The sequence below is a fragment of the Pseudophryne corroboree genome, assembly GCF_028390025.1.
Source record: "Pseudophryne corroboree isolate aPseCor3 chromosome 3 unlocalized genomic scaffold, aPseCor3.hap2 SUPER_3_unloc_28, whole genome shotgun sequence".
Lineage (NCBI taxonomy): Eukaryota > Metazoa > Chordata > Amphibia > Anura > Myobatrachidae > Pseudophryne > Pseudophryne corroboree.
The window spans coordinates 741,320-769,211 of record NW_026967517.1 but is presented as its reverse complement, the minus strand read 5'-3'; the positions used below and the strand labels follow the sequence as shown (position 1 = coordinate 769,211).

Genomic DNA, 27,892 nt, shown 5'->3' with positions numbered 1-27,892 from the left:
GGGTGATGACAGGAGAGGTGACTGCTTGGAATGGGACATTATACAGTAACACCGGGGGATGTGTCTGGGTGATGACTAGAGAGGTGACTGCTGGGAATGGGACATTATACAGTAACACCAGGGGATGTGTCTGGGTGATGACTGGAGAGGTGACTGCTGGGAATGGGGCATTATACAGTAACACCGGGGGACGTGTCTGGGTGATGACTGGAGAGGTGACTGCTGGGAATGGGGCATTATACAGTAACACCAGGGGATGTGTCTGGGTGATGACTGGAGAGGTGGCTGCTGGGAATGGGGCATTATACAGTAACACCAGGGGATGTGTCTGGGTGATGACTGGAGAGGTGACTGCTGGGAATGGGACATTATACAGTAACACCAGGGGACGTGTCTGGGTGATGACTGTATCACTGTGTGTGTCAGGTTCCTATACGGTATCAGGATGTCACTGTCTATGTCTCCATGTAGGAGGGGGAGTATATAGAGGAACACAGGGGTCTGTACAAGGACGTGATGATGGAGAATCACCGGCCCCTCACATCACTGGGTAAGAGGAGACTGTCATGTATTGTACAGGGGAGAGCAGGTATGGGGCCCCCTATATACACACATCACCTGATAATCACATATATACACTGTACTCAGTCACTGTGTGTCTCCTACAGATGGGCCCAGTAACAGAGATACCCCAGAGAGATGTCCCCGTCCTCTGTATTCCCAGGATTGTACAGAGGAGAATCACAGGATCCCACAGGAGGATCAGGTAGGTGGGATTTAGGGTCTCCCCAATATACCAAAGTGACTGTCACTATATGATCTGTAGAGGAGCTGTGTGTATTATACACTGATATTATACTGTTTTCTCCAAATGTCATTATAGTGTTGTGTTTTTTTTTTTTTTTTTTTTTTAGGTAGAACGTCTGTCTGATATTAAAACAGATGATATAGAGGGAGAAGAGGAGACGTATGTGAGGGGTGATCAGCAGTGTAAGGAGGAGGAGATCCCTACAGATATCAGCACAGGTGAGTAATAAACACTTTTCTCTAACGTCCTAAGTGGATGCTGGGGACTCCGTAAGGACCATGGGGAATAGCAGCTCCGCAGGAGACTGGGCACAACTAAGAAAGATTTAGGACTACCTGGTGTGCACTGGCTCCTCCCTCTATGACCCTCCTCCAGACCTCAGTTAGAATTTTGTGCCCGGCCGAGCTGGTTGCACACTAGGGGCTCTCCTGAGCTCCTAGAAAAGAAAGTATATTTTAGTTTTTTTATTTTCAGTGAGATCTGCTGGCAACAGACTCACTGCTACGAGGGACTTAGGGGAGAGAAGCTAGCTTGGGCTTCTAGGCTACTGGACACCATTAGCTCCAGAGGGATCGAACACAGGCCCAGGCTCGGTCTTCCGGTCCCGGAGCCGCGCCGCCGTCCCCCTTGCAGAGCCAGAAGCAAGAAGACGTTCCTGGAAATCGGCAGCAGAAGACTTCGGTCTTCATTAAGGTAGCGCACAGCACTGCAGCTGTGCGCCATCGCTCCTCATGCACACCTCACACTCCGGTCACTGAGGGTGCAGGGCGCTGGGGGCATGGGCGCCCTGAGCAGCAATAAGAGTGCCTTACTTGTCAAATTAACACATAATATAGTCATTAAGACTATATATGTGTAAAAACCCCTATCAAAAATATATATAAAAAAGCGGGAGAAGTCCGCCGGAAAAGGGGCGGGGCTATCTCCCTCAGCACACTGGCGCCATTTTCCCTCACAGCTCCGCTGGAATGATCGCTCCCCAGGTCTCCCCTGCAGTTTCCAGACTCCATAGGGTAAAAAAGAGAGGGGGGGCACTAAATTTAGGCGCAATCTGTATAATATTAGCAGCTATAGGGGAAAAATCACTGTGTGTAGTGTGAATCCCTGTATTATATAGCGCTCTGGTGTGTGCTGGCATACTCTCTCTCTGTCTCCCCAAAGGGCTTTGTGGGGTCCTGTCCTCAGTCAGAGCATTCCCTGTGAGTGTGCGGTGTGTCGGTGCGGCTGTGTCGATGATTGATGAGGAGGCTTATGTGGAGGTGGAGGCGGAGCAGGTGCCGATAAATGTGATGTCACCCCCTGCGGGGCCGACACCTGAATGGATGGACATGTGGAAGGAATTACGTGATCTTGTGAACTCCTTACATAAAAGGTTTGACGACATAGCAGATGTGGGACAGCCGGCTTCTCAGCTCGTGCCTGCCCAGGTGTCTCAAAAGCCATCAGGGGCTCTAAAACGCCCGCTACCTCAGATGGCAGACACAGATGTCGACACGGATACTGACTCCAGTGTCGACGACGATGTAGTGTACATTCCAATAGAGCCACACGTTGCATGATTACTTCAATGAAAAATGTGTTGCACATTGCTGATGTTACCCCAGGTACCACAAAAAAGGGTATAATGTTTGGGGAGAAAAAACTACCAGTGGTTTTTCCCCCATCTGACGAATTAAATGAAGTGTGTGAAGAAGCGTGGGCTTCCCCTGATAAGAAACTGGTAATTTCTAAAAAGTTACTAATGGCGTACCCTTTCCCGCCAGAGGACAGGTTACGTTGGGAGACATCCCCTAGGGTGGATAAGGCGCTCACACGTCTGTCAAAGAAGGTGGCACTGCCGTCTCCGGACACGGCCGCCCTCAAGGAACCTGCTGAAAGAAAGCAGGAGGCGATCCTGAAGTCTGTTTATACACACTCAGGCATTATACTGAGACCAGCTATTGCTTCAGCATGGATGTGCAGTACTGCAGCTGTGTGTTCAGATTCCCTGTCAGAAAATATTGATTCTAGAAGGCACATGGAAGTTTTTGCCTTACAAGGGTGAGGAGTTGTTTGGGGATGGTCTCTCTGACCTAGTTTCCACGGCAACAGCTGGGAAGTCAGCATTTTTACCCCATGTTCCCTCACAGCCAAAGAAAGCACCGTATTATCAGGTACAGTCCTTTCGGCCCCAGAAAGGCAAGCGGGTTAGAGGCGCGTCCTTTCTGCCCAGAGGCAGAGGTAGAGGGAAAAAGCTGCAAAATACAGCCAGTTCCTAGGAACAAATGTCCTCCCCCGCTTCCTCTAAGTCCACCGCATGACGCTGGGGCTCCACAGGCGGAGCCAGGTCTCAAGAACTTCAGCGATCAGTGGGCTTGCTCACGGGTGGATCCCTGGATTCTACAAGTGGTATCTCAGGGGTACAAGCTGGAATTCGAGACGTCTCCCCCTCGCCGTTTCCTCAAATCTGCCTTGCCAACAACTCCCTCGGACAGGGAGGCAGTGCTGTAGGCAATTCACAAGCTGTATTCTCAGCAGGTGATAGTCAAGGTACCCCTCCTTCGACAAGGTACCGAAACCGGACGGTTCGGTCAGACCTATTTTAAATTTGAAATCCTTGAACACTTATATAAAAAGATTCAAGTTCAAGATGGAATCGCTCAGGGCGGTTATTTCAAGCCTGGAGAAAGGGGATTACATGGTATCACTGGACATCTAGGATGCTTACCTGAATGTCCCCATTTACCCTCCTCACCAGGAGTACCTCAGATTTGTGGTACAGGACTGTCATTACCAATTCCAGACGTTGCCGTTTGGTCTGTCCACGGCACCAAGGGTATTTACCAAGGTAATGGCCGAAATGATGATACTCCTTCGAAAAAAGGGAGTTATAATTATCCCGTACTTGGACGATCTCCTTATAAAGGCGAGGTCCAGGGAACAGTTGTTGATCGGAGTAGCACTTGCTCGGAAAGTGCTGCAACAGCACGGCTGGATCCTGAATATTCCAAAGTCGCAGCTGGTTCCTACAACGCGTCTATTGTTCCTGGGGATGGTTCTGGACACAGAACAGAAAAAGGTGTTTCTCCCGGAGGAGAAGGCCAAGGAGCTGTCATCGCTAGTCAGAGACCTCCTAAGACCAAAACAGGTGTCGGTGCACCACTGCACGCGAGTCCTGGGAAAGATGGTAGCTTCTTACGAAGCAATTCCATTCGGAAGGTTCCATGCAAGGATCTTTCAGTGGGATCTGTTGGACAAGTGGTCCGGATTGCATCTTCAGATGCATCGGATGATAACCCTGTCTGCAAGGACCAGGGTGTCTCTACTGTGGTGGCTGCAGAGTGCTCATCTTCTGGAGGGCCGCAGATTCGGCATACAGGACTGGGTCCTGGTGACCACGGATGCCAGCCTTCGAGGCTGGGGGCAGTCACACAGGGAAGAAATTTCCAAGGACTATGGTCAAGCCAGGAGATTTCCCTGCAGATAAATATTCTGGAACTAAGGGCCATTTACAATGCCCTAAGTCAGGCAAGACCCCTGCTTCAAAGCCAGCCAGTACTGATCCAGTCAGACAACATCACCGCGGTCGCCCATGTAAACCGACAGGGCGGCATGAGAAGCAGGATGGCGATGGCAGAAGCCACAAGGATTCTCCGATGGGCGGAAAATCACGTGTTAGCACGGTCAGCAGTGTTCATTCCGGGAGTGGACAACTGGGAAGCAGACTTCCTCAGCAGGCACGACCTCCACCCGGCAGAGTGGGGACTTCATTCAGAAGTCTTCAAGGTGGACATGATGGCGTCCCGCCTCAACAAAAAGCTAGAAAAATATTGCGCCAGGTCAAGAGACCCTCAGGCGATAGCAGTGGACTCTCTAGTGACACCGTGGGTGTACCAGTCGGTTTATGTGTTCCCTCCTCTTCCTCTCATACCCAAGGTACTGAGGATAATAAGAAGGAGAAGAGTAAGAACTATACTCATTGTTCCGGATTGGCCAAGAAGAGCTTGGTACACAGAACTTCAAGAAATGATATCAGAGGACCCATGGCCTCTACCGCTCAGACAGGACCTGCTGCAGCAGGGGCCCTGTCTGTTCCAAGACTTACCGTGGCTGCGTTTGACGGCATGGCGGTTGAACACCGGATCCTAAAGGAAAAGGGCATTCCTGAGGAAGTCATTCCTATACTGATCAAAGCCAGGAAGGATGTGACCGCAAACCATTATCACCGCATATGGCGGAAATATGTTGCTTGGTGTGAGGCCAGGAAGGCCCCAACGGAGGAATTTCAGCTAGGTCGATTCTTGCACTTCCTACAGTCGGGGGTGACTATGGGCCTAAAATTGGGTTCCATTAAGGTCCAGATTTCGGCTCTGTCAATTTTCTTCCAAAAAGAACTGGCTTCACTGCCTGAAATTCAGACTTTTGTTAAAGGAGTGCTGCATGTTCAGCCTCCTTTTGTGCCTCCTGTCGCACCTTGGGATCTCAACGTTGTGTTGGATTTACTAAAGTCGCATTGTTTTGAGCCACTTAAAACCGTGGAGCTAAAGTATCTCACGTGGAAAGTGGTCATGCTGTTGACCTTGGCCTCGGCCAGGCGTGTGTCAGAATTGGAGGCTTTGTCGTGTAAAAGCCCTTATCTGATTTTCCATATGGACAGGGCAGAGTTGAGGACTCGTTCCCAATTCCTACCTAAGGTGGTATCAGCTTTTCATTTGAACCAACCTATTGTGGTGCCTGCGGCTACTAAGGACTTGAAAGATTCCAAGTTGCTGGACGTAGTCAGGGCCCTGAAAATGTATGTTTCCAGGACGGCTGGAGTCAGGAAAACTGACTCGCTATTTATCCTGTACGCACCCAACAAGCTGGGTGCTCCTGCTTCAAAGCAGACTATTGCTCGCTGGATCTGTAGCACGATTCAGCTTGCACACTCTGCGGCTGGACTGCCGCATCCTAGATCAGTGAAAGCCCATTCCACAAGGAAGGTGGGCTCTTCTTGGGCGGCTGCCCGAGGGGTCTCGGCTTTACAACTTTGCCGAGCAGCTACTTGGTCGGGGTCAAACACATTTGCAAGATTCTACAAGTTTGATACCCTGGCTGAGGAGGACCTAGAGTTTGCTCATTCGGTGCTGCAGAGTCATCCACACTCTCCCGCCCGTTTGGGAGCTTTGGTATAATCCCCATGGTCCTTACGGAGTCCCCAGCATCCACTTAGGACGTCAGAGAAAATAAGATTTTACTCACCGGTAAATCTATTTCTCGTAGTCCGTAGTGGATGTTGGGCGCCCATCCCAAATGCGGATTGTCTGCAATACTTGTATATAGTTATTGTTTAACTAAAGGGTTATTGTTGAGAGTCATCTGTTGAGAGGCTCAGTTATATTTCATACTGTTAACTGGGTATAATATCACGAGTTATACGGTGTGATTGGTGTGGCTGGTATGAGTCTTACCCGTGATTCCAAATCCTTTCCTTATTGTGTCAGCTCTTCCGGGCACGGTATCCTAACTGAGGTCTGGAGGAGGGTCATAGAGGGAGGAGCCAGTGCACACCAGGTAGTCCTAAATCTTTCTTAGTTGTGCCCAGTCTCCTGCGGAGCCGCTATTCCCCATGATCCTTACGGAGTCCCCAGCATCCACTACGGTCTACGAGAAATAGATTTACCGGTGAGTAAAATCTTATTATTACAGAAAAGAGTCACATATTCTCCTTGCTCAGTCACTACAGCAATCTCTTATCCTACACCCTCCTCTGTCAGTATAGACTAATGAGGGAAATGTATCTGCCCAGTGGGGGAGTCAGGAACCATCAGCCCCTATTATACTCCTGGCTCTCCCCCTCACATCATGTCACTGTGTGTTACCAGCCCAGAGATCTGACTAGTCTCCTCCCCACACTCTCTAGTGTATCTCATACATCAGGAGCCATCTGCCAGTATTATACTCCTGCTCTCTTCCTCACATCATGTCACTGTGTGTTACCAGTCCAGATATATGACCAGTCTCCTCCCCACACTCTGGTGTATCTCATACATCAGGAGCCATCAGCCCCTATTATACTCCTGCTCTCCCCTCACATCATGTCACTGTGTTACCAGCCCAGAGATCTGACCAGTCTCCTCTCCACTCTCTCTGGTATATCTCATACATCAGGAGCCATCAGCCCTAATTATACTCCTGCTCTCCCCCTCACATCATGTCACTGTGTGTTACCAGTCCAGATATCTGACCAGTCTCCTCCCCACACTCTCTGGTGTATCTCATACATCAGGAGCCATCAGCCCCTATTATACTCCTGCTCTCCCCCTCACATCATGTCACTGTGTGGTACCTATGTTTTCTCTTACGTCCTAGAGGATGCTGGGGTCCATATTAGTACCATGGGGTATAGACTGGTCCACCAGGAGCCATTGGCACTTTAAGAGTTTAATAGTGTGGGCTGGCTCCTCCCTCTATGCCCCACCTACCAGACTCAGTTTAGAAAATGTGCCCGGAGGAGCCGGTCACAGCTAGGGGAGATCTCCTGAGCTTCCTTGGTAAAAAGTTTTTTTTAGAGTTTATTTCTTTACAGGAGGCTGCTGGCGACAGCCTGCCTGCATCGAGGGACTGAGGAGAGGGGGGGGGAGCGCTGTCGGGACATTGAGCTCCAGAGGTAATCGATCGCGACCTGCCACAGTGGACCACTCGCCCCAGCAGCCAGCCGCCACCCCCTTACAGAACTGAAGTTGGCGAGTAAGTCACTGTCCCCCCTCACAAGCGGGGTGTCAGTGTGAAGACGGCGGCTTGCGGGTAAAGCTCCGCTCCAGAACTGCTCAGCGGTACTGCGGTGCGGCACTAGGAGGCACGCCCTGATCCTGCTCCAGACCCTACACTGACCTGTCCAGCCTGTTGGTGTCCGCGGATCTCAGCCAGCAGAAAATCCTTCGGGCCAGTGTAACTAAAGTAGAGCGAGAAGCCGGCGCCATTGCGGGGGTGGAGCTTCTCCTCAGAGCGGACCCAGCAGCGTTCAGCGCCATTTTCCTGCCTGCCGCTCACTGCCAGCGGATGTCCAGGTCCCTCCAGAGCACCTCCAGCAATCTGTACGGTACCAGGGGGGTGTAGAAGGGAGGGGAAGGCTGTGGAAGGCTGTCACCTATTAAGGGACTCAGTCAGCGCTGGTGTGGGGTCTCCCTATACCTATAATAGCCCCATGTGTGGGTTGACTCCAATCTCTGTGTCTCTCTGCCATTCTTGGGGGGGAAACTCTGTCTGCCCAGTAACCTGCGTGTTTGTGTGGTGTGGTATGGTGTGTGTGTGTGTGTGTGTGTGTGTGTGTGTGTGTGTGTGTGTGTGTGTGTGTGTGTGTGTGACAACATGTCTAGGGACAGTGTTTCATGCTGCAGAGGATTTGTCTTTCCAGGAAGACTCCATTCCATGTAATCAGGATTGCACTGTTATAGCGCAGATTCCAGTTAGAGAGCCGGAATGGTTAGTCTCTCTCAGGAGGACTATTTCTCAGATTTCTGACAGGGTTGCTAGAACTGAACAGGCAACTCAAGTGCTGCAATCTTCTATGGTTGTATGGTCTGATGCTGCCTCCTCGGGGTCCCCCGTGGTACATTCTCACAAACGTGCACTTGCAGGATGACACGGACACTGATTCTGACACAGCGGGCGGTGATGGGGATATGTCACGGGGAACGGCATCACTTGCTAAGGGGGTGCAATTAATGATCGATGCTGTGAGGGAGGTGTTGCACATTACTGACACAACGCCTGAGCAGGTTGAGGAGGCCTTTTTCACGGACAGTAAAAAGCCCCCCCTCACTTTCCCAGCGTCTAAAGAATTAAACACTATCTTTGAGAAAGCCTGGGAAAATCCGGAGAAAAAGTTTAAGATCCCTAAGAGGGTCTTGGTTGCTTTTACCTTCCCAGAGGAGGATAGAAAAAGGTGGGAGTCTCCGCCGATTGTGGACGCCTCTGTCTCCAGGCTGTCAAAACAGCTGGTATTACCGATCCCGGGGGCTACCGCATTGAAGGACCCGGCAGACCGCAAGGTGGATGCTACGCTGAAATCCATTTACACGGCTTCAGGGGCTATACTGCGGCCTACTATAGCCTGTGCTTGGATTGCAAAAGCTATTGCCAGATGGTCGATCGCTCTGCAGGAGGAATCGACTACGCTGGATAAAGGTGACGTTGATTTATTTTTACGTAATATTCAGGATTCTGCAGGTTTCCAGGTGGACTCCATTGCTCCATGGCTGCGGGGATCTCCTCCATATCCGTCTCGGCTTGCAGGGGTCTCTGGCTATGCAACTGGTCTTTGTACGTGGAATCCAGGATGAGTGTGGAGAGCCTGCCATATAAGGGCCAAGCTCTCTTTGGGGAGGTGCTAGACGCGTGGATTGCCATGGCTACGGCGGGTAAGTATCCTTTTCTCCCCTCAGCTGCACTAGCTATGAAGATGCCCTTCATGCCCGCCGCGTCGCAGTCCTTCGAACACCTTCTTCAAAGATGGTCGTGCTAAAGGCAAGAAGCCTGCTCCCGAAGGCTCCCAGGGCCAGAAGCCCGCTTCTGATGCCCCAAAGTTCTCCGCATGATGGTGGACAGCTCGGCCTGAAGGAAAGTCTGGTGGTGGCTACCGGAACGTTACTCAGGCCCACCATTGCTTGTGCATGGGTAGGTAACGCTATTCTAAAATGGTCAGACAACTTGTTTGCAAATATAGACACAGTTGATTAAGATGAAATGGTCTTAACTCTCGGTCATATAAAGGAGTCTGCATAGCGGTTTCAGCTGGCAGAGCACTGTGGATTTGCCAGTGGAATGCAGATGCAGAATCAAAATGGAATACTGTAGCGCTCCCCTACAAAGGTGAGACGCTATTTGGGGACCAGCTGGATGCCATAATTTTGACGACTACCTCAGGTAAATCAGCATTTCTTCCTTATGCAGCGGCACCTGCAAAGAAAGCATATCATTCGCATACAATACAGTCCTTTCGGCCTAACAAACGCAAAAAAAGCCAAAGGAACCCCCTTCTTCACAAGAAGTGGGTGGGGAAGAGGTAGGAAACCTACAACAGCATCAGGATAGCAGGAGCAGAAGTCAGACGCTGCTCCTGCTAAAACCACAGCATGGCACTGAGGAACCCCTATGGGAGTCCGATCAAGTGGGGGCACACCTACAACTCTTCAGCCAGATCTGGGTACAATCAGATCTGCGTCCTTGGATACTACAAATAGTATCCCAAGGTTACAAGCTAGAGTTTAAAGATCTCCCCCATGCCGATTTTTCAAATCAGCCTTACCAGTTTCTCTTCAAGACAGAAGGAATTTACTGGAAGCAATATAGAAAGTATGTCAGGAAAAATAAATTACCTTCGTTCCTGGGCTACAACAGGAAAAAGGATTTTATTCAAGCCTGTTTGTGGTGCTGAAGCCGGATGGTTCGGTCAGACCGATTTTAAACCTAAAATCGCTGAACCTTTATCTAAAAAGGTTCAAATTCAAGATGGAGTCCCTGAGAGCAGTAATCGCCAGTCTGAAGGAGATGGAAGTTATGGTGTCTGTGGACATCAAAGATGTTTATTCACATATCTGAGATTTGCGGTTCAGGACTGAAACTACCAGTTCCATACATTGCCATTCGAACTCTCCACGGCACCGACAGTATTCACCAAGGTGATGGAGGAGACGATGGTTCTCTATCGCAAGAAAGGAGTCAACATAATTCCTTACCTGGACGTACCTGGACGATCTCCTGATAAAAGTGAGATCCAGGGAGAAGTTAGTGCAAAACATTGCACTATCCCTGACGGTGCTTCAACAGCACGGTTGGATCATAAACCTTCCACAATCACAATTGGAACCGACGATAAGGTTATGATTTCTGAGAATGATACTGGACACTGAGGTACAGAAAGTATTTCTACCTGTGGAAAAGGCTCTGGAGATCCAGAGGATGGTCAAACAAATTTTGAGACCAGCACGCGTGTCGATTATCAGTGCATTCGCCTGCTGAGGAAGATGATAGCGGCCTACGAGGCTCTACAATATGGCCAATTCCATGCCGGGGTTTTCCAGTGGGATCTACTGGACAAGTGGTCCGGATCGCATCTACACATGCACCAGAGAATACTGTCAACGAAAGCCAGAGTTTCGCTCCTGTAGTGGCTACAAAGTTCTCGCCTCCTGGAGGGTTGCAGGTTCGGGATTCAAGCCTGGATCCTAGTGACCACGGATGCAAGTCTCCAAGGTTGGAGAGCAGTCAAGCAAGGGGAAAGCTTCCAAGGAAGATGGCCAAGTCAAGAAATACTTCTTCACATAAACATTCTGGAGTTGAGGGACGTTTACAACAGCCTTCTACAAGCGGCGCATCTTCTTCAAGATCGTCCCATACAGATCCAGTCGGACAATGTAACAGCGGTAGCTTACATAAACCGTCAGGGCGGAACGAAAAGCGGAGCGGCAATGGCAGAGGTGACAAAAATACTCCTTTGGACAGAAAGATATGCATGAGCTCTGTCAGCAATCTTCATTCTGGGAGTGGACAACTGTGAAGCAGACTTTCTCAGCAGACATGATCTCCATCCAGGAGAATGTGGCCTCCACTAAGAAGTCTTTGCAGAGGTAGCAAGTCGTTGGGGCATTCCTCAAGTGGACATGATAGCATCTTGTCTCAACAAGAAGCTTCAGAAATATTGTTCCAGGTCGAGAGACCCACAAGCAATAGCAGTGGCTGCACTGGTGACCCGTGGGGAGTTCCAGTAGGTGTATGTGTTCCCTCCACTTCCACTACTTCTGAAAATTCTCAAGATCATAAGAAGAGCAAAGGTTCGGGCGATTCTCATTGTCCCAGAATGGCCAAGGAGGGCTTGGTATCCAGATCTTCAGGAGTTACTGATAGAAGATCCTCTTCCTCTTCGCGAGGACCTGCTTCAGCAGGGGTCGTAGGTTTATCAAGACTTACCGCGGCTACGTTTGATGGCGTGGCTGTTGAGCGACAGATCCTAGCCCAAAAGGGTATTCACAACGAAGTCATTCCCACTCCTATTCAGGCCGGGAAAGGAGTAACGTCTAGACATTAGCATTGTATTTGGAGAAAATATGTATCTTGGTTTGAATCCAAGAATTCTTCTGTGTTGGAGTTTCAATTAGGACGTATTCTCCTATTTCTACAGGTTGTTGGGGATGCAGGTTTAAGATTGGGATCCGTCAAGGTCCGAATTTCGTCCTTGTCCATTTTCTTTCCGGAACAGTTGGCTTCCCTTCCTGGGGTTCAGATGTTCATGAAGGGAGTTCTGCGCATCCAACCACCATTTGTGCCTCCTGCGGCACCATGGGATCTTAACATGGGGTTGCAGTTCCTTAAATCGGATTGGTTTGAACCTCTGAAAGAGGTGGAGTTAAAGTTTCTCTCTTGGAAAGTGTTCAGGCGGGTGGCCTTGGCATCCGCAAGGCCTTGTTTGATCTTTCATGAAGATAGGGCTGAACTAAGAACGCGACAGCAATTTCTTCTGAAGGTTGTATCTTCTTTCCATATGAACCAGCCTGTTGTGGTGCCAGTGGCTTCTGACACCTCCGCTATTTCATAGTCCTTGGATGTCGCCAAAGCTTTGAAGACTTATGTCACGAGAACACCTCGTATAAGGAAAACAGAAGCTTTGTTTATCCTGTTTGATCCCAATAAGATTGGGTGTCCTGCTTCTAAGCAGACAATTGCACGCTGGATCAGATGTACGATTCAGCATGCTCATTCCACGGCACGATGTCCGATACAGAGTTCGGTAAATGCCCACTCTATGAGGAAAGTGGGTTCTTCCTGGGCGGCTGCCCGGGGTGTCTCGGCCTTACAGATTTGCCAAGCAGCTACTTGGTCAGGTACAAACACGTTTGCTAAGTTTTACAAGTTTGACACCTTGGCTGATGATGATTAATTTGGTCAGTCAGTTCGGCAGGAGCCTCCACGCTCTCCCTCCCATACTGGGAGCTTTGGTACATCTACATGGACCCCAGGATCCTCTAGGACATAAGAGAAAATAGGATTTTAATATACCTACCAGTAAATCCTTTTCTCGTAGTCCGTAGAGGATGCTGAGCGTCCGCCCAGTGCTTTCTTTTTCCTGCATTATATTTTTTCTTCTTACACAAGTTTTATATGTTAAGTTGCTCTTCAGCGGTTGCTGAAAAGTCGTTCATGCTCGTTTGCATGGGTTGAGTTGAATGCCATGTTGTGCGGCATGGTTGAACGGTGTGAGCTGGTGTGAATCTCGTCACTGGCTTAATGTTAATCCTTCTCTCGAACTTTGTCCGTCTCCTAGGGGCATAGTTCCTATACTGAGGTCTGGAGGAGGGGCATAGAGGGGGGAGCCAGTTCACACTGTGAAAAAGTCTTAAAGTGCCGAAGGCTCCTGCGGACCCGTCTATACCCCATGGTACTGTTGGATATAATCCTCCTTTTATCAATCTCCTTCAATTGTCTGTTGTTACCCTTTGTTTACCAATCGATTGGGAATCCCAGGAAACTGACACCACACGTAGTTATGTCCGTTAAAATGAGACTGCCTTCACTTTATATAGCATGACATTATATAGAGAAAAAGCTACTTGCATGAACACTTGATACACGTCATATTTCAAAACAATAATGCATCTCTCCTCAACTCCTCTCAGGCTGACATCCCCTATGTGTCCTTCAGAGAAATCTAAACACACAGAGACTGTCTAATAACATGTTTTCAAGAATTATAGCTACGACCTTGCTTCGCATAGAATGTACTAACTATGAAATGTCAGCATTATTCTGATTAACTCAGCAAAGCATACTTCTACTTCACTACATCATGGCTGCTACTTAACAAAATGGCTGACATGCTTAAGCTATATACATCTATCTTCCTCAGTACTGAATGGACCCCAGCATCCTCTACGGACTACGAGAAAAGGATTACCGGTAGGTATATTAAAATCCTATTATCATACTTACTGTACACACATCATCCTTATTACTATTGAGAATATAGAGGTAAGACACTGATGATGGGGATGTCAAAATAGGATTTTAATTACCTACTGGTAAATCCTTTTCTCGTAGTCCGTAGAGGATGCTGGGGTCCATTTAGTACCATGGGGTATAGACGGGTCATTTGGGAGCCACTGGCACTTTGAGTTTAATAGTGTGGGCTGGCCCCTCCCTCTATGCCCCTCCTACCAGACTCGGTCTAGAAACTGTGCCCAAGGAGACGGACATACTTTGAGAGAAGGAAATACACAGATGGTGAGATTCACACCAGCTCACACATAACAAAAAGGAAAGCCAAACTAACCAACTTAGAACAGTTCAGCAACGGCTGAACTAACAATACTGAACCAAGTAACAATGCAGTAATACGAAGCACAGGGCGGGTGCCCAGCATCCTGTACGGACTACGAGAAAAGGATTTACCGGTAGGTAATTAAAATCCTATTTTCTCTTACGTCCTAGAGGATGCTGGGGTCCATTTAGTACTATGGGGATGTACCAAAGCTCCCAGTACAGGAGGGAGAGTGCTGAGGTTCCTGCAGAACTGATTGACCAAACTTGAAGTCCTCAGAGGCCAAAGTATCTAACTGTTAGGGTCTCCTGCCCTGTGCTGCCACGTCGTCATGGCAACCGGGAGACAAGTGCTAGCGGAGTAACCTGAGCGCAGCTGATACTCCGGTTCGGGTCTTTTGCTGTGCAGTGGGTACAGGCTCTGTGCACGGCAGGGGATCCGGTGCTGGTTTTTGTGCTCACAGTCTGTGAGGTCTGAGTGGGGCGTGGACAGCACCTGCTTTATAAACCCTCTTCTCAGGTTAAGCAGATGCTGCTGAATCTTTGTTGGTTAGTCAGTTCCTGAAAGTTAGCCAGTACTGTGTAGCTTTGTATTTGTTGTTGCTTACTGCAAATAGGCCTGGGGAATTGGTACTACAATCTGCCAATCCAGACCTAGCAGTAAGACTGGAGTCAGTCGTTTAACTTGCTGGGGTTCTTTTGCTACTCTGTGAACTTAGCAAGTTTGCGGCTGTATTCTCAGACTTGCCTGCCAAAATCCTTTCTCACTGTGCAAGGTGTTCAGGTGTTAGTTTAGTGGCAGTAAGCTGAACCTGTGCACTGCAAGTGAGGATTAGGATTGTGGAGACTCTCCTTGTGTCTATTATTCCATCTCTGACCAAGGAGTTTACTGCCACACCCGTTGGTAACCCTTTAGGGTTTTGCTGTTGCCCTTAGCAACAGCATTTCGGGTTCTCTACGTATTAAAACACAACATCTTGCTTTTTCCATCTGAGCATTCCTAATACTAGGGAGACACCCAGTTTCTTAGCCTCTGGGCTTCTCTGTTCACTTTGTGTTTATTTTGTTACCCTATCACCTTCTGTGTACGTAATGTCATATTTCCCAGTCTGTCTGTGAGTTCATTTGTTTTGCATCCCTCTCCATTCAGATACCAGTACATTCCTGCAGGCACTGGTGTGCATAACAGTTCAGACACCAGTACATTCCTGCAGGCACTGGTGTGCATAACATATTCAGCAGCCTAATACTCCTGTTGAAATTTTGTGGGAATATGGAGCATACCCCTCAAAATACGTTGCAACAGGTGGTCGATCAGGTGCAGGTCCTGACTCGACAATTTAATGATTTGTCCATTAAAATGCACACCTCCCAGGCCGCTGGCGGAGCTCCCGCAGTAGCAGCACCTTCAGGGGTTAAGGAGCCGAAAGTAAATCTTCTGGATCGTTTTTCTGGAGATCGCTTGCAGTTCTTTTGTTTCAAGGAGAGCTGCAAGCTATATTTCCAGCTTAGGCCCCAGTCTTCTGGGTCGGAGATTCAGCGGGTGGGCATAGTGATTTCCTTGCTACAAGGAGACCCACAGGTCTGGGCATATGGGTTGCAGCCTGACTGTCCGTCGCTTAAAAGTGTTGATGCTTTTTTTACGGCACTGGGCATGTTGTATGATGACCCTGACAAGACGGCCTCAGCCGAGGCTCAGATTTCGATCCTTAAGCAAGGGCGAAGGCCAGTTGAGGTTTACTGTACGGAGTTTCGGAGGTTGGCCCATGATACCCAGTGGAATGACCCAGCCCTGAGACACCAGTACCGAAGAGGTCTTTCTAACCAGATAAAAGACCAACTGGTACAATATCCCTTGCCTGATAGCTTGGATCAGCTCATGCAGTTATCCATCCGGGTGGATAGACGGCTGAGAGAGCGTAGGCTTGAAAGGGAGACCGAGGTTTCCTTCTTTCCCAAGGGAACCTCAGACTCTGAGGAATTTTACAAGGAGCCTATGCAGATTGGGGCTACCCGCCTCTCCTCGCGTGAGAAGACGCGGAGGAGACAGCAGGGGTTGTGTTTGTACTGTGGGAATAGAGGTCATGTGGTAGTATGCCCAGAAAAGCCGGCAAACTTCAGGGCCTGAGGGTGATGGGAAATATCCTGTCAGGCCAGAAGTCAGAATTTCCCAAGAAGACTTTTATCATACCGGTGACCTTGAAGATCCTCGGTCAAACTGTCAAGACTGAGGCCTTTGTGGACAGTGGGGCCAACGGGGTTTTTATGGACCGCCAATTCGCCCTGAAACACTCTGTTCCCTTAGTACCCTTGGCATCGGAAATTGAGATTTGTGGGTTAAACGGGGAACCATTATCCCAGGGTAAAATTACCTCTTGCACTAGCCAGATTTCTTTGTTTATTGGAGCCACACACTCTGAAAAATTGTCCTTTTATGTGACTGTCTTTACTTTTGCCCCATTGGTGTTGGGGTTACCCTGGTTAAGGGCCCACAATCCTCAATTTGACTGGGTCTCTGGGGAGATTCTTAGTTGGGGTACTGATTGTTTCAGGAGTTGCTTGAGCCTTCCAGTCAGGCTCTCGCAGCTAAGTTTGCCAGGATTGCCAGGGTGTTATGCAGATTTTGCGGACGTGTTCTCCAAAAAAGTTGCAGAGGTACTACCTCCCCATCGCCTCTATGACTGTGCCATTGATTTGTTGCCGAACGCTAAGCTTCCCAAGAGCAGGTTGTACTCCCTGTCACGTCCTGAGACTCAGGCTATGGTAGAGTACATTCAGGAGAACTTAGCTAAGGAATTTATCAAACCTTCACAGTCTCCAGTTGGGTCGGGGTTCTTCTTCGTGGGTAAAAAGGACGGTTCGTTGCGACCCTGCATCGACTTCAGGGAATTGAACCGTATCACGATTAAAAACTCATACCCACTGCCTCTCATTTCGGTCTTGTTTTACCAGCTTCGTACTGCCACCATTTTTTCTAAGATTGACCTACGCGGTGCGTACAATCTAATCCGAATAAGAGAGGGGGATGAATGGAAGACTGCCTTTAATACGCACTCAGGGCATTATGAATATTTGGTGATGCCTTTTGGGCTCTGTAATGCCCCGGCAGTCTTCCAGGATTTCATGATCGATGTGCTCAGGGAATATTTGGATAGATTCTTAGTTGTATACTTAGATGACATCCTAATCTTCTCCCATTCCCTGGAGGAACATCGGAAGCATGTACGCTTAGTCCTCCAGAAACTCAGAGACCACCGGCTTGGGGCGAAGCTGGAGAAGTGCGAATTTGAAGTTCAGCAAATCGCATTTTTAGGATATATTATCTCCCCAGAAGGTTTCCAAATGGAGGGTTCCAAGGTACAGGCAGTCCTGGATTGGGTGCAGCCCACTAGTTTGAAGGCGCTTCAGCATTTCCTGGGCTTTGCAAATTTTTATAGACGATTTTCGTCTATAGTGGCGCCCTTGGTGGCACTCACTAAGAAAGGGGCGGATGTTGCTCACTGGTCTTGTGAGGCCAAAGCGGCTTTTGCCCGTCTCAAAAGGGCATTTGTCTCGGCCAAGGTGCTGCGACACCCAGATCCAGAGCGTCCTTTTGTGGTGGAGGTGGATGCCTCTGAGATGGGTATTGGGGCAGTGCTCTCTCAGATGGGAGTGTCTGATAATCGCCTTCATCCCTGTGCTTACTTTTCCCGTAAATTTTCGCCTGCCGAGATGAATTATGACGTGGGTAACCGTGAATTGTTGGCTATTAAGGATGCACTCGAGGAGTGGAGACACTGGCTTGAGGGGGCTAAGTTTGTGGTCTCATTCTCACCGACCATAAGAATTTGGCATATTTGGCATAGTCAGCGAAGCATCTCAATGCCAGGCAGGCACGATGGGCTTTGTTTTTTGCTTGCTTTAATTTTTTGATAACATATCGCCCTGGGTCAAAAAACATCAAGGCTAATGCGCTCTCACGGAGTTTTGCTCCAATCCAGGAGACCACCGAGGAGCCGTTGCCCATTGTGTCCCCATCATGTATTAAAGTGGGCATTACCCAGGACCTCTTGTCATTAGTCCTTAGAGCACTGGAGCAGGCTCCTCCAGACCTTACGGTAGGTCTTTTGTTTGTGCCTCCTAGGTTAAGACAGCGAGTGTTCCTGGAATTCCATGCCAAGAAGTCGGCAGGTCACTCGGGTATTGCCAGAACTCGGGAGTTGCTATCTAGGGCGGTGTGGTGGCCCTCGGTGGCTAGGGATGTGGATCAGTGGGTTCGGGCATGTGACATCTGTGCCCGAAATAAGACTCCTAGAGGGGTTCCTGTTGGCCCATTACATCCACTCTCTATTCCATCTAAGCCATGGACCCACATTTCAATGGATTTTGTGGTGGACTTGCCCAAATCCTCGGGGATGACAGCCATCTGGGTTGTCGTTGACAGGTTTTCGAAGATGGCGCACTTCGTTCCACTGGTTGGGCTGCCATCGGCCAGACACCTGTCTGAATTATTTATGCTGCATGTTGTGCGTCTCCACGGGTTGCCACTTGATGTGGTCTCTGACCGCGGATCCCAGTTTGTGGCCAAATTCTGGAGGGCATTTTGTTCCAATCTCCAGATTTCTGTCAGCTTGTCGTCAGGCTACCATCGGCAGTCTAATGGGCAGACTGAAAGGGTGAACCAGTCCTTGGAGCAGTTCCTTAGGTGTTATGTCTCCAAGTGTCAGACTGACTGGGTTGCTCATCTGTCCATGGCGGAGTTTGCCTATAACAACGCGGCTAACTCTGCTACAGGGATCTCTCCCTTCCTTTGTGTGTATGGGCATCATCCTAAGGCCAATTCTTTTGACCCCCTGGACTCCACGCCTGGTGGTTCCTCTGTGGTTTCGGTTCTTAGAGGTATTTGGAGGAAAGTGAAGAAAGCCCTTGTGTCTGTATCATTAGTGACCAAAAGGGTTTTTGATAAGCGGAAAAGACCCTGCAGCTTCAAATTAGGAGACTTCGTCTGGTTGTCTACCAAGAATTTGAAGTTGAGACAGCCATCTCATAAGTTAGGCCCCCGGTTCATCGGCCCTTATAAGATCACCAGGGTTATCAATCCGGTGGCATTTCAGTTAGATCTGCCCCGTTCTTTGGGTATCAATAAAACATTTCATTGTTCCCTTTTAAAACGGGCGATTAGTAATCCTTCTTCCAGTGGAAGACCTTCCCCTCTTCTGATACGTGGCCAGAGGGAGTTTGTTGTTGAAAGGATTCTTGATTCCAAGATGGTTCGGGGTCGGCTGTCATTTTTGGTGCACTGGAAGGGGTATGGCCCGGAGGAGCGGTCGTGGGTGCGCAGTTGTGATCTTCATGCCCCCAGAAAGATACACTCTTTCTTCTCGCAGTTCCCTGATAAACCCGGTGGTAGGGGTTCTTTGACCCCTCGTCAGAGGGGGGGTACTGTTAGGGTCTCCTGCCCTGTGCTGCCACGTCGTCATGGCAACCGGGAGACAAGTGCTAGCAGGGTAACCTGAGCGCAGCTGATACTCCGGTTCGGGTCTTTTGCTGTGCAGTGGGTACAGGCTCTGTGCACGGCAGGGGATCCGGTGCTGGTTTTTGTGCTCACAGTCTGTGAGGTCTGAGTGGGGCGTGGACAGCACCTGCTTTATAAACCCTCTTCTCAGGTTAAGCAGATGCTGCTGAATCTTTGTTGGTTAGTCAGTTCCTGAAAGTTAGCCAGTACTGTGTAGCTTTGTATTTGTTGTTGCTTACTGCAAATAGGCCTGGGGATTTGGTACTACACTCTGCCAATCCAGACCTAGCAGTAAGACTGGAGTCAGTCGTTTAACTTGCTGGGGTTCTTTTGCTACTCTGTGAACTTAGCAAGTTTGCGGCTGTATTCTCAGACTTGCCTGCCAAAATCCTTTCTCACTGTGCAAGGTGTTCAGGTGTTAGTTTAGTGGCAGTAAGCTGAACCTGTGCTCTGCAAGTGAGGATTAGGATTGTGTAGACTCTCCTTGTGTCTATTATTCCATCTCTGACCAAGGAGTTTACTGCCACACCTGTTGGTAACCCTTTAGGGTTTTGCTGTTGCCCTTAGCAACAGCATTTCGGGTTCTCTACGTATTAAAACACAACATCTTGCTTTTTCCATCTGAGCATTCCTAATACTAGGGAGACACCCAGTTTCTTAGCCTCTGGGCTTCTCTGTTCACTTTGTGTTTATTTTGTTACCCTATCACCTTCTGTGTACGTAATGTCATATTTCCCAGTCTGTCTGTGAGTTCATTTGTTTTGCATCCCTCTCCGTTCAGACACCAGTACATTCCTGCAGGCACTGGTGTGCATAACAGTTCAGACACCAGCACATTCCTGCAGGCACTGGTGTGCATAACAGTTCAGACACCAGTACATTTCTGCAGGCACTGGTGTGCATCATCCCCAGGAAGGGCAGTCTCCTTGTCAGTTCCAAATGTGACTTTGGAAGGTTCAGGATCCACCCATGATCCCAGAGTAGTTGAGTTAAGAGTGCAATACTCTGCAACAGCTTCTCCTTGGAAGATGCCTTTATCAGCAGAACGTCCAGATATGGAATTATGTTCACTCCCTGTTTGCGTAGGAGTAGCATCATCTCCGCCATGACCTTGGTGAACACTCTCGGTGCTGTGGAGAGTCCAAATGGCAACGTCTGGAACTGAAAGTGACAGTCCTGTAATGCAAACCGTACATAGGCCTGGTGAGGCGGCCAGAGCGAAATGTGAAGGTACGCATCCTTGATATCCAGGGATACTAGGATTTCCCCCTCCTCCAGACCTGAGCTCACCACTCTCAGAGACTCCATCTTGAATTGGAAAACCCTCAAGTAGGGGTTCAATTACTTCAGGTTCAATATAGGCTTTACCGAACCATCCGGTTTTGGTACCACAAACAGGTTTGAGTAAAAACCCTTGGTTTTTGGGTAAGGTGGAACTGGAACAATGACATTTGTTCGTACCAATTTTTTAATGGCTTACTGTAGGATAGCACTTTCTGTCAGCGAAGCTGGTAAGCCTGATTTGAAGAATCTGTGAGGTGAGAGTTGCTGAAACTCTAGTCTGTACCCCATGGCAACAATATCTTTTACCCAGGGGTCTAAGCATGATGACGCCCAGATGTCACTGAAATCTTTTAGGCTCGCTCCCACCTGCCTGATCTCCATGCTGGGAGGTCCAACGGCATGCTGAAGATTTGAAGGAAGCAAAACCTGGTTTCTTTTCCTGGTAACCTGTTGGTGCAGGTTTTTTGGATCTTCCCTGACCTCCTCTAAAGAAGGTTGGAGGGGGTTTGGAGACAGCCATGGAAGTAGCCCTTGCATTAAGCAGGCCAATGTCCTTCATGGCCTCCACCATGAAACTTGCAGAATCCTGTATGTGACGTAAAAACAAGTCCATGTCACTCCTATCCATAGTATCTAAGTCCTTTAGTAAGATGCCTGACCACTTTACTATGGCTTTAGAAATCCATGCACAAGCAGTAGTGGGCCTTAAAGCCACGCCTGTTGCAGTCTATAGTGATTTGAGCGTAGTCCTAATATTACGGTCAGCCTGCTCCTTTAAGGCGGTTGAACCAGGGACAGGTAAAACCACCTTTTTAGACAGCCTAGATACAGAAGCGTCTACTATAGGTGGGTTTTCCCACTTCTTCCTATCCTCTTCATGGAAAGGGAAAGCAATGAAAATTCTTTTAGGGATCTGGAATATTTTTCTGTGGGTTTTCGTTGGATTTTCTAAACCAGGCAGTTTAACACCTAAGAAGCAGGGAAGGTATGCGATGATTTCTTATTTACTGTAATATAAGATTCCTCTTGTTACGGAAACCTTCTTAGAAATATGCAAAACATCCCTAATGGCTTCAGTCAGTAGCTGCACCCCTTTAGCAAGGGATGCATTCCCCTCCCCCCCTGCATATCCCCATCACCATCCCCTGTATCAGAGTCGGTATCAGTGTCAGCTTGCATTATCTGGGCAAGTGCACGTTTTTTAGGGTATGTAGGTGGGGTTTTAGATGAAGTAGTGGGAGCTGAATACTTCAAACCCACTACAGATTGTCTCAAAAAGCGTCTCTTTCTCAGTATGGTAAATAAAAAGCTAAGAAAACTCCTAGGAGCTCCCCTAGCTGTGACCTGCTCCTCTGGGCACATTTTCTAAACTGAGTCTGGTAGGAGGGGCATAGAGGGAGGGGCCAGCCCACACTATTAAACTCTTAAAGTGCCAGTGGCTCCCAAAGGACCCATCTATACCCCATGGTACTAAATGGACCCAGCATCCTCTAGGACGTAAGAGAAAGTAGATTATAACCTAGCAGATGATGATGATTACAGGGTATTATATGGTGTATTGCATGTAAAGTACCTTGTACCACACCTACTCTGCTGTAGGAATATACCTTATATAAGGGTGAGTAACATATGTACAGGCTTACCAGCGTATGAGCACACACATAAAGGAATGCTACCTTACCAATGCTTCCAGGAGTAACGTTAGGAGACATTTCTCTGATCCATCAGCTCATATGACTGATGTTATTGTTCATCTAGAATCTCCAATTCATACGATATGTTCCCCATCCATTGTTTTACATTGGTGCTGACATAGGACTTGGCGAGTGACTACATCTCCATTTATACTTCATGGTTAGTTACCAGTACAAGAGAGAGATATATCTAAGTCTTATTATAATACATTTGTTATTGTGAGTGTTCTCAGGAGGGTGGACACAATGATAGTATGAGACACAATATTATAAAGCCTTTATTAAAAGTTATGTTTTATTATACACACACATTTACAGTTAATTGTCCCAGAGAGTCATCTTCTATTGTTTACAAGATTAATATTGTTACAGAAAATTTCACATTTCCAGAATGTATTTTATTTCCAGCAGATGGACACACAAGCAGGAATATCTCAGAAGGACATCTAATGTTATCCCCGGATTGTGACATAAAAGATAATGACAGTAGACCGGATTCTCCAGGAGATAACCCCATTACCCCAATTATACATCCAGCTCTATCAGCTGATCCCCCTGATCCTGGGGAATGTTCTCCTGATCACTCTGATATTGGTGCATCTGTTACAGCTCTGAGAGTAGATACAGAGTTTCCCTGTTCTATAGATGCCAAATATTTTACACAGAACACAAAGCCTATTAACCCACACATAGGTAAGGCAGGTGAAAGGCCACTGATATGCTCAAAGTGTGGGAAATATTTTACGTGCAAATCAGATCTTGTTATACATCAGAGAAGTCACACAGGTGAGAAGCCATTTTCTTGCTCTGAGTGCAGGAAATGTTTTACACAAAAATCACAACTTGTTACACATCAGCAAAGTCACACAGGTGAGAAGCCATTTCCATGTTCTGAGTGTGGGAAATGTTTTACACGGAAATCACATCTTGTTATACATCACAGAAGTCACACAGGTGAGATGCCATTTCCATGTTCTGAGTGTGGGAAATGTTTTGCACAGAAATCAGATCTTGTTCTACATCACAGAAGTCACACAGGTGAGAAGCCATTTCCATGTTCTGAGTGTGGGAAATGTTTTGCACAGAAATCAGATCTTGTTCTACATCACAGAAGTCACACAGGTGAGAAGCCATTTTCTTGCTCTGAGTGCGAGAAAAGTTTTACCTGTAAATCGCACCTTGTTATACATCAGAGAAGTCACACAGGTGAAAAGCCATTTCCATGTTCTGAGTGTGGGAAATGTTTTGCACACAAATTACATCTTGTTAGACATCACAGAAGCCACACAGGTGAGAAACCATTTTCTTGCTCAGAGTGTGGGAAATGTTTTACACAAAAATCACATCTTGCTGCACATCAGAGAAGTCACACAGGTGAGAAGCTATTTTCTTGCTGTGAGTGCGGGAAAAGTTTTACCTGGAAATCCCACCTTCTTATACATCAGAGAAGTCACACAGGTGAGAAACCATTTTCTTGCTCGGAGTGTGGGAAATGTTTTACACAGAAATCACATCTTGTTACACATCAGCAAAGTCACACAGGTGAGAAGTCATTTCCATGTTCTGAGTGTGGGAAATGTTTTGCACAGAAATCACATCTTGTTACACATCAGCAAAGTCACACAGGTGAGAAACCATTTTCTTGCTCCGAGTGCGGAAAATGTTTTACACAAAAATTACATCTTGTTAGACATCAGCGAACTCACACAGGTGAGAGGCCATTTCTATACTCTGAGAAATAAATCAGCTCTTGTTATACATCAGATAAGTCACACAGGTGAGAAAGCATTTCCATGTTCTGAGTGTGGGAAATGTTTTGCACGGAAATCAGATCTTGTTATACTTCAGGGAACCCACACACGTGAGAAGCTATTTTCTTGCTGTGAGTGCGGGAAAAGTTTTACCTGGAAATCCCACCTTCTTATACATCAGAGAAGTCACACAGGTGAGAAGCCATTTTCTTGCTCGGAGTGTGGGAAATGTTTTGCACAGAAATCAGATCTTGTTCTACATCACAGAAGTCACACAGGTGAGAAGCCATTTCCATGTTCTGAGTGGGAAATGTTTTGCACAGAAATCAGATCTTGTTCTACATCACAGAAGTCACACAGGTGAGAAGCCATTTCCATGTTCTGAGTGGGAAATGTTTTGCACAGAAATCAGATCTTGTTCTACATCACAGAAGTCACACAGGTGAGAAGCCATTTCCATGTTCTGAATGTGGGAAAGGTTTTGCACAGAAATCAGATCTTGTTAGACATCACAGAAGCCACACAGGTGAGAAACCATTTTCTTGCTCGGAGTGCGGGAAATGTTTTACACAAAAATCACATCTTGCTGAACATCGGAGAAGTCACACAGGTGAGAAGCTATTTTCTTGCTGTGAGTGCGGGAAAAGTTTTACCTGGAAATCCCACCTTCTTATACATCAGAGAAGTCACACAGGTGAGAAACCATTTTCTTGCTCGGAGTGTGGGAAATGTTTTACACAGAAATCACATCTTGTTACACATCAGCAAAGTCACACAGGTGAGAAGTCATTTCCATGTTCTGAGTGTGGGAAATGTTTTGCACAGAAATCACATCTTGTTACACATCAGCAAAGTCACACAGGTGAGAAGCCATTTCCATGTTCTGAGTGTGGGAAATGTTTTACACGGAAATCACATCTTGTTATACATCACAGAAGTCACACAGGTGAGAAGCCATTTCCATGTTCTGAGTGTGGGAAATGTTTTGCACAGAAATCAGATCTTGTTCTACATCACAGAAGTCACACAGATGAGAAGCCATTTTCTTGCTCTGAGTGCGAGAAAAGTTTTACCTGTAAATCGCACCTTGTTATACATCAGAGAAGTCACACAGGTGAAAAGCCATTTCCATGTTCTGAGTGTGGGAAATGTTTTGCACACAAATTACATCTTGTTAGACATCACAGAAGCCACACAGGTGAGAAACCATTTTCTTGCTCAGAGTGTGGGAAATGTTTTACACAAAAATCACATCTTGCTGCACATCAGAGAAGTCACACAGGTGAGAAGCTATTTTCTTGCTGTGAGTGCGGGAAAAGTTTTACCTGGAAATCCCACCTTCTTATACATCAGAGAAGTCACACAGGTGAGAAACCATTTTCTTGCTCGGAGTGTGGGAAATGTTTTACACAGAAATCACATCTTGTTACACATCAGCAAAGTCACACAGGTGAGAAGTCATTTCCATGTTCTGAGTGTGGGAAATGTTTTGCACAGAAATCACATCTTGTTACACATCAGCAAAGACACAGGTGAGAAGGCATTTCCTTGTTCTGAGTGTGGGAAATGTTTTGCACAGAAATCACATCTTGTTGCACATCAGCAAAGTCACACAGGTGAGAAGCCATTTCCATGTTCTGAGTGTGGGAAATGTTTTGCACAGAAATCACATCTTGTTACACATCAGCAAAGTCACACAGGTGAGAATACATTTCCATGTTCTGAGTGTGGGAAATATTTTGCACAGAAATCACATCTTGTTAGACATCAGCAAAGTCACACAGGTGAGAAACCATTTTCTTGCTCCGAGTGCGGAAAATGTTTTACACAAAAATTACATGTTGTTAGACATCAGCGAACTCACACAGGTGAGAGGCCATTTCTATACTCTGAGAAATAAATCAGCTCTTGTTATACATCAGATAAGTCACACAGGTGAGAAAGCATTTCCATGTTCTGAGTGGGAAATGTTTTGCACGGAAATCAGATCTTGTTATACTTCAGGGAACCCACACACGTGAGAAGCTATTTTCTTGCTGTGAGTGCGGGAAGTTTTACCTGGAAATCCCACCTTCTTATACATCAGAGAAGTCACACAGGTGAGAAGCCATTTTCTTGCTCGGAGTGTGGGAAATGTTTTGCACAGAAATCAGATCTTGTTCTACATCACAGAAGTCACACAGGTGAGAAGCCATTTCCATGTTCTGAGTGTGGGAAATGTTTTGCACAGAAATCAGATCTTGTTCTACATCACAGAAGTCACACAGGTGAGAAGCCATTTCCATGTTCTGAATGTGGGAAAGGTTTTGCACAGAAATCAGATCTTGTTATACATCACAGAAGTCACACAGGTGAGAAGCCATTTTCTTGCTCTGAGTGCGGGAAATGTTTTACAAAAAAATCACATCTTGTTACACATCAGAGAAGTCAAACAGGTGAGAAGCTATTTTCTTGCTCTGAGTGCGAGAAAAGTTTTACCTGTAAATCGCACCTTGTTATACATCAGAGAAGTCACACAGGTGAAAAGCCATTTCCATGTTCTGAGTGTGGGAAATGTTTTGCACACAAATTACATCTTGTTAAACATCACAGAAGCCACACAGGTGAGAAACCATTTTCTTGCTCGGAGTGTGGGAAATGTTTTACACAAAAATCACATCTTGTTACACATCAGCAAAGTCACACAGGTGAGAAGTCATTTCCATGTTCTGAGTGTGGGAAATGTTTGCACAGAAATCATATCTTGTTACACATCAGCAAAGTCACACAGGTGAGAAGCTGTTTTCTTGCTCTGAGTGTGGGAAATGTTTTACACAAAAATCACATCTTGTCAGACATCAGAGAAGTCACACAGGTGAGAAGCCATTTTCATGCCGTGAAATAAATCTGCTCTTGTTGAACATATTCGACATTACCCAAGTACGGAACCATTTAAATCTTCTGGAGTATAATTATCACTGTCATGCAATGTTCCTCAAGGGTCAATCCTATCCTATGCTTTATAAAATATACATGCTACCACTGGGTGATATAATCAGACATCATGGCCTGGTCTACCACTGCTATGCTGATGACCTGCTTTTTGCTCCATGGTGGTCATTCTGAGTTCGCTCGTTGCCGATTTTCGCTATATTGCGATTTTCCGCTTACTGCGCATGCGCAATGTCCGCAGTGCGACTGCGCAAAGTAAATTTGCTATGAAGTTAGGTATTTTACTCACGGCATTACGAGTTTTTTTCTTCGTTCTGGTGATCGTAATGTGATTGACAGGAAGTGGGTGTTTCTGGGCGGAAACTAGCCGTTTTATGGGTGTTTGTGAAAAAAAGCTACCATTTCTGGGAAAAACGCGGGAGTGGCTGGAAAAACGGGGGATTGTCTGGGCGAACGCTGGATGTGTTTGTGACGTCAAACCAGGAACGAAACTGACTGAAATGATCGCAATGGCAGAGTAAGTCTCGAGCTACTCAGAAACTGCTAAGAAATGTGTACTCGCTATTTTGCTATGCTAACATACACTCCCAGAGGGCGGTGGCTTAGCGTGTGCAATGCAGCTAAAAGCAACTTGCAAGCGAACAACTCGGGATGAGGG

General features: G+C 47.2%; 3 protein-coding genes across 4 annotated transcripts in view; all 3 read left to right on the top strand.

Moving 5' to 3' along the window:
* Window positions 1-27,892, top strand: part of LOC134983892 (oocyte zinc finger protein XlCOF22-like) — a 630,483-nt gene that overhangs the window by 34,239 nt on the left and 568,352 nt on the right. The gene's annotated exons all lie outside the window — the stretch shown is intronic.
* Window positions 938-24,671, top strand: LOC134983895 (oocyte zinc finger protein XlCOF6.1-like). 2 transcript variants are annotated; one of them, XM_063949505.1, is made up of 3 exons: window positions 938-1,026; window positions 13,671-13,720; window positions 22,964-24,671. In XM_063949505.1, exon 3 carries the CDS (start codon window positions 23,002-23,004, stop codon window positions 24,292-24,294), a length of 1,293 nt encoding a protein of 430 aa, XP_063805575.1. In that variant the 5' UTR covers window positions 938-1,026; window positions 13,671-13,720; window positions 22,964-23,001; the 3' UTR covers window positions 24,295-24,671. The 2 variants fall into 2 exon arrangements, with proteins under 2 accessions (XP_063805575.1, XP_063805574.1); XM_063949504.1 differs by having other exon boundaries at window positions 22,961-24,671.
* LOC134983896 (oocyte zinc finger protein XlCOF6.1-like) lies at window positions 24,610-25,931 on the top strand (the record flags this gene model as incomplete). Its single annotated transcript, XM_063949506.1, has 1 exon — window positions 24,610-25,931. A coding segment is annotated over one exon (1,230 nt), but the record flags the coding sequence as incomplete, so codon positions are not given.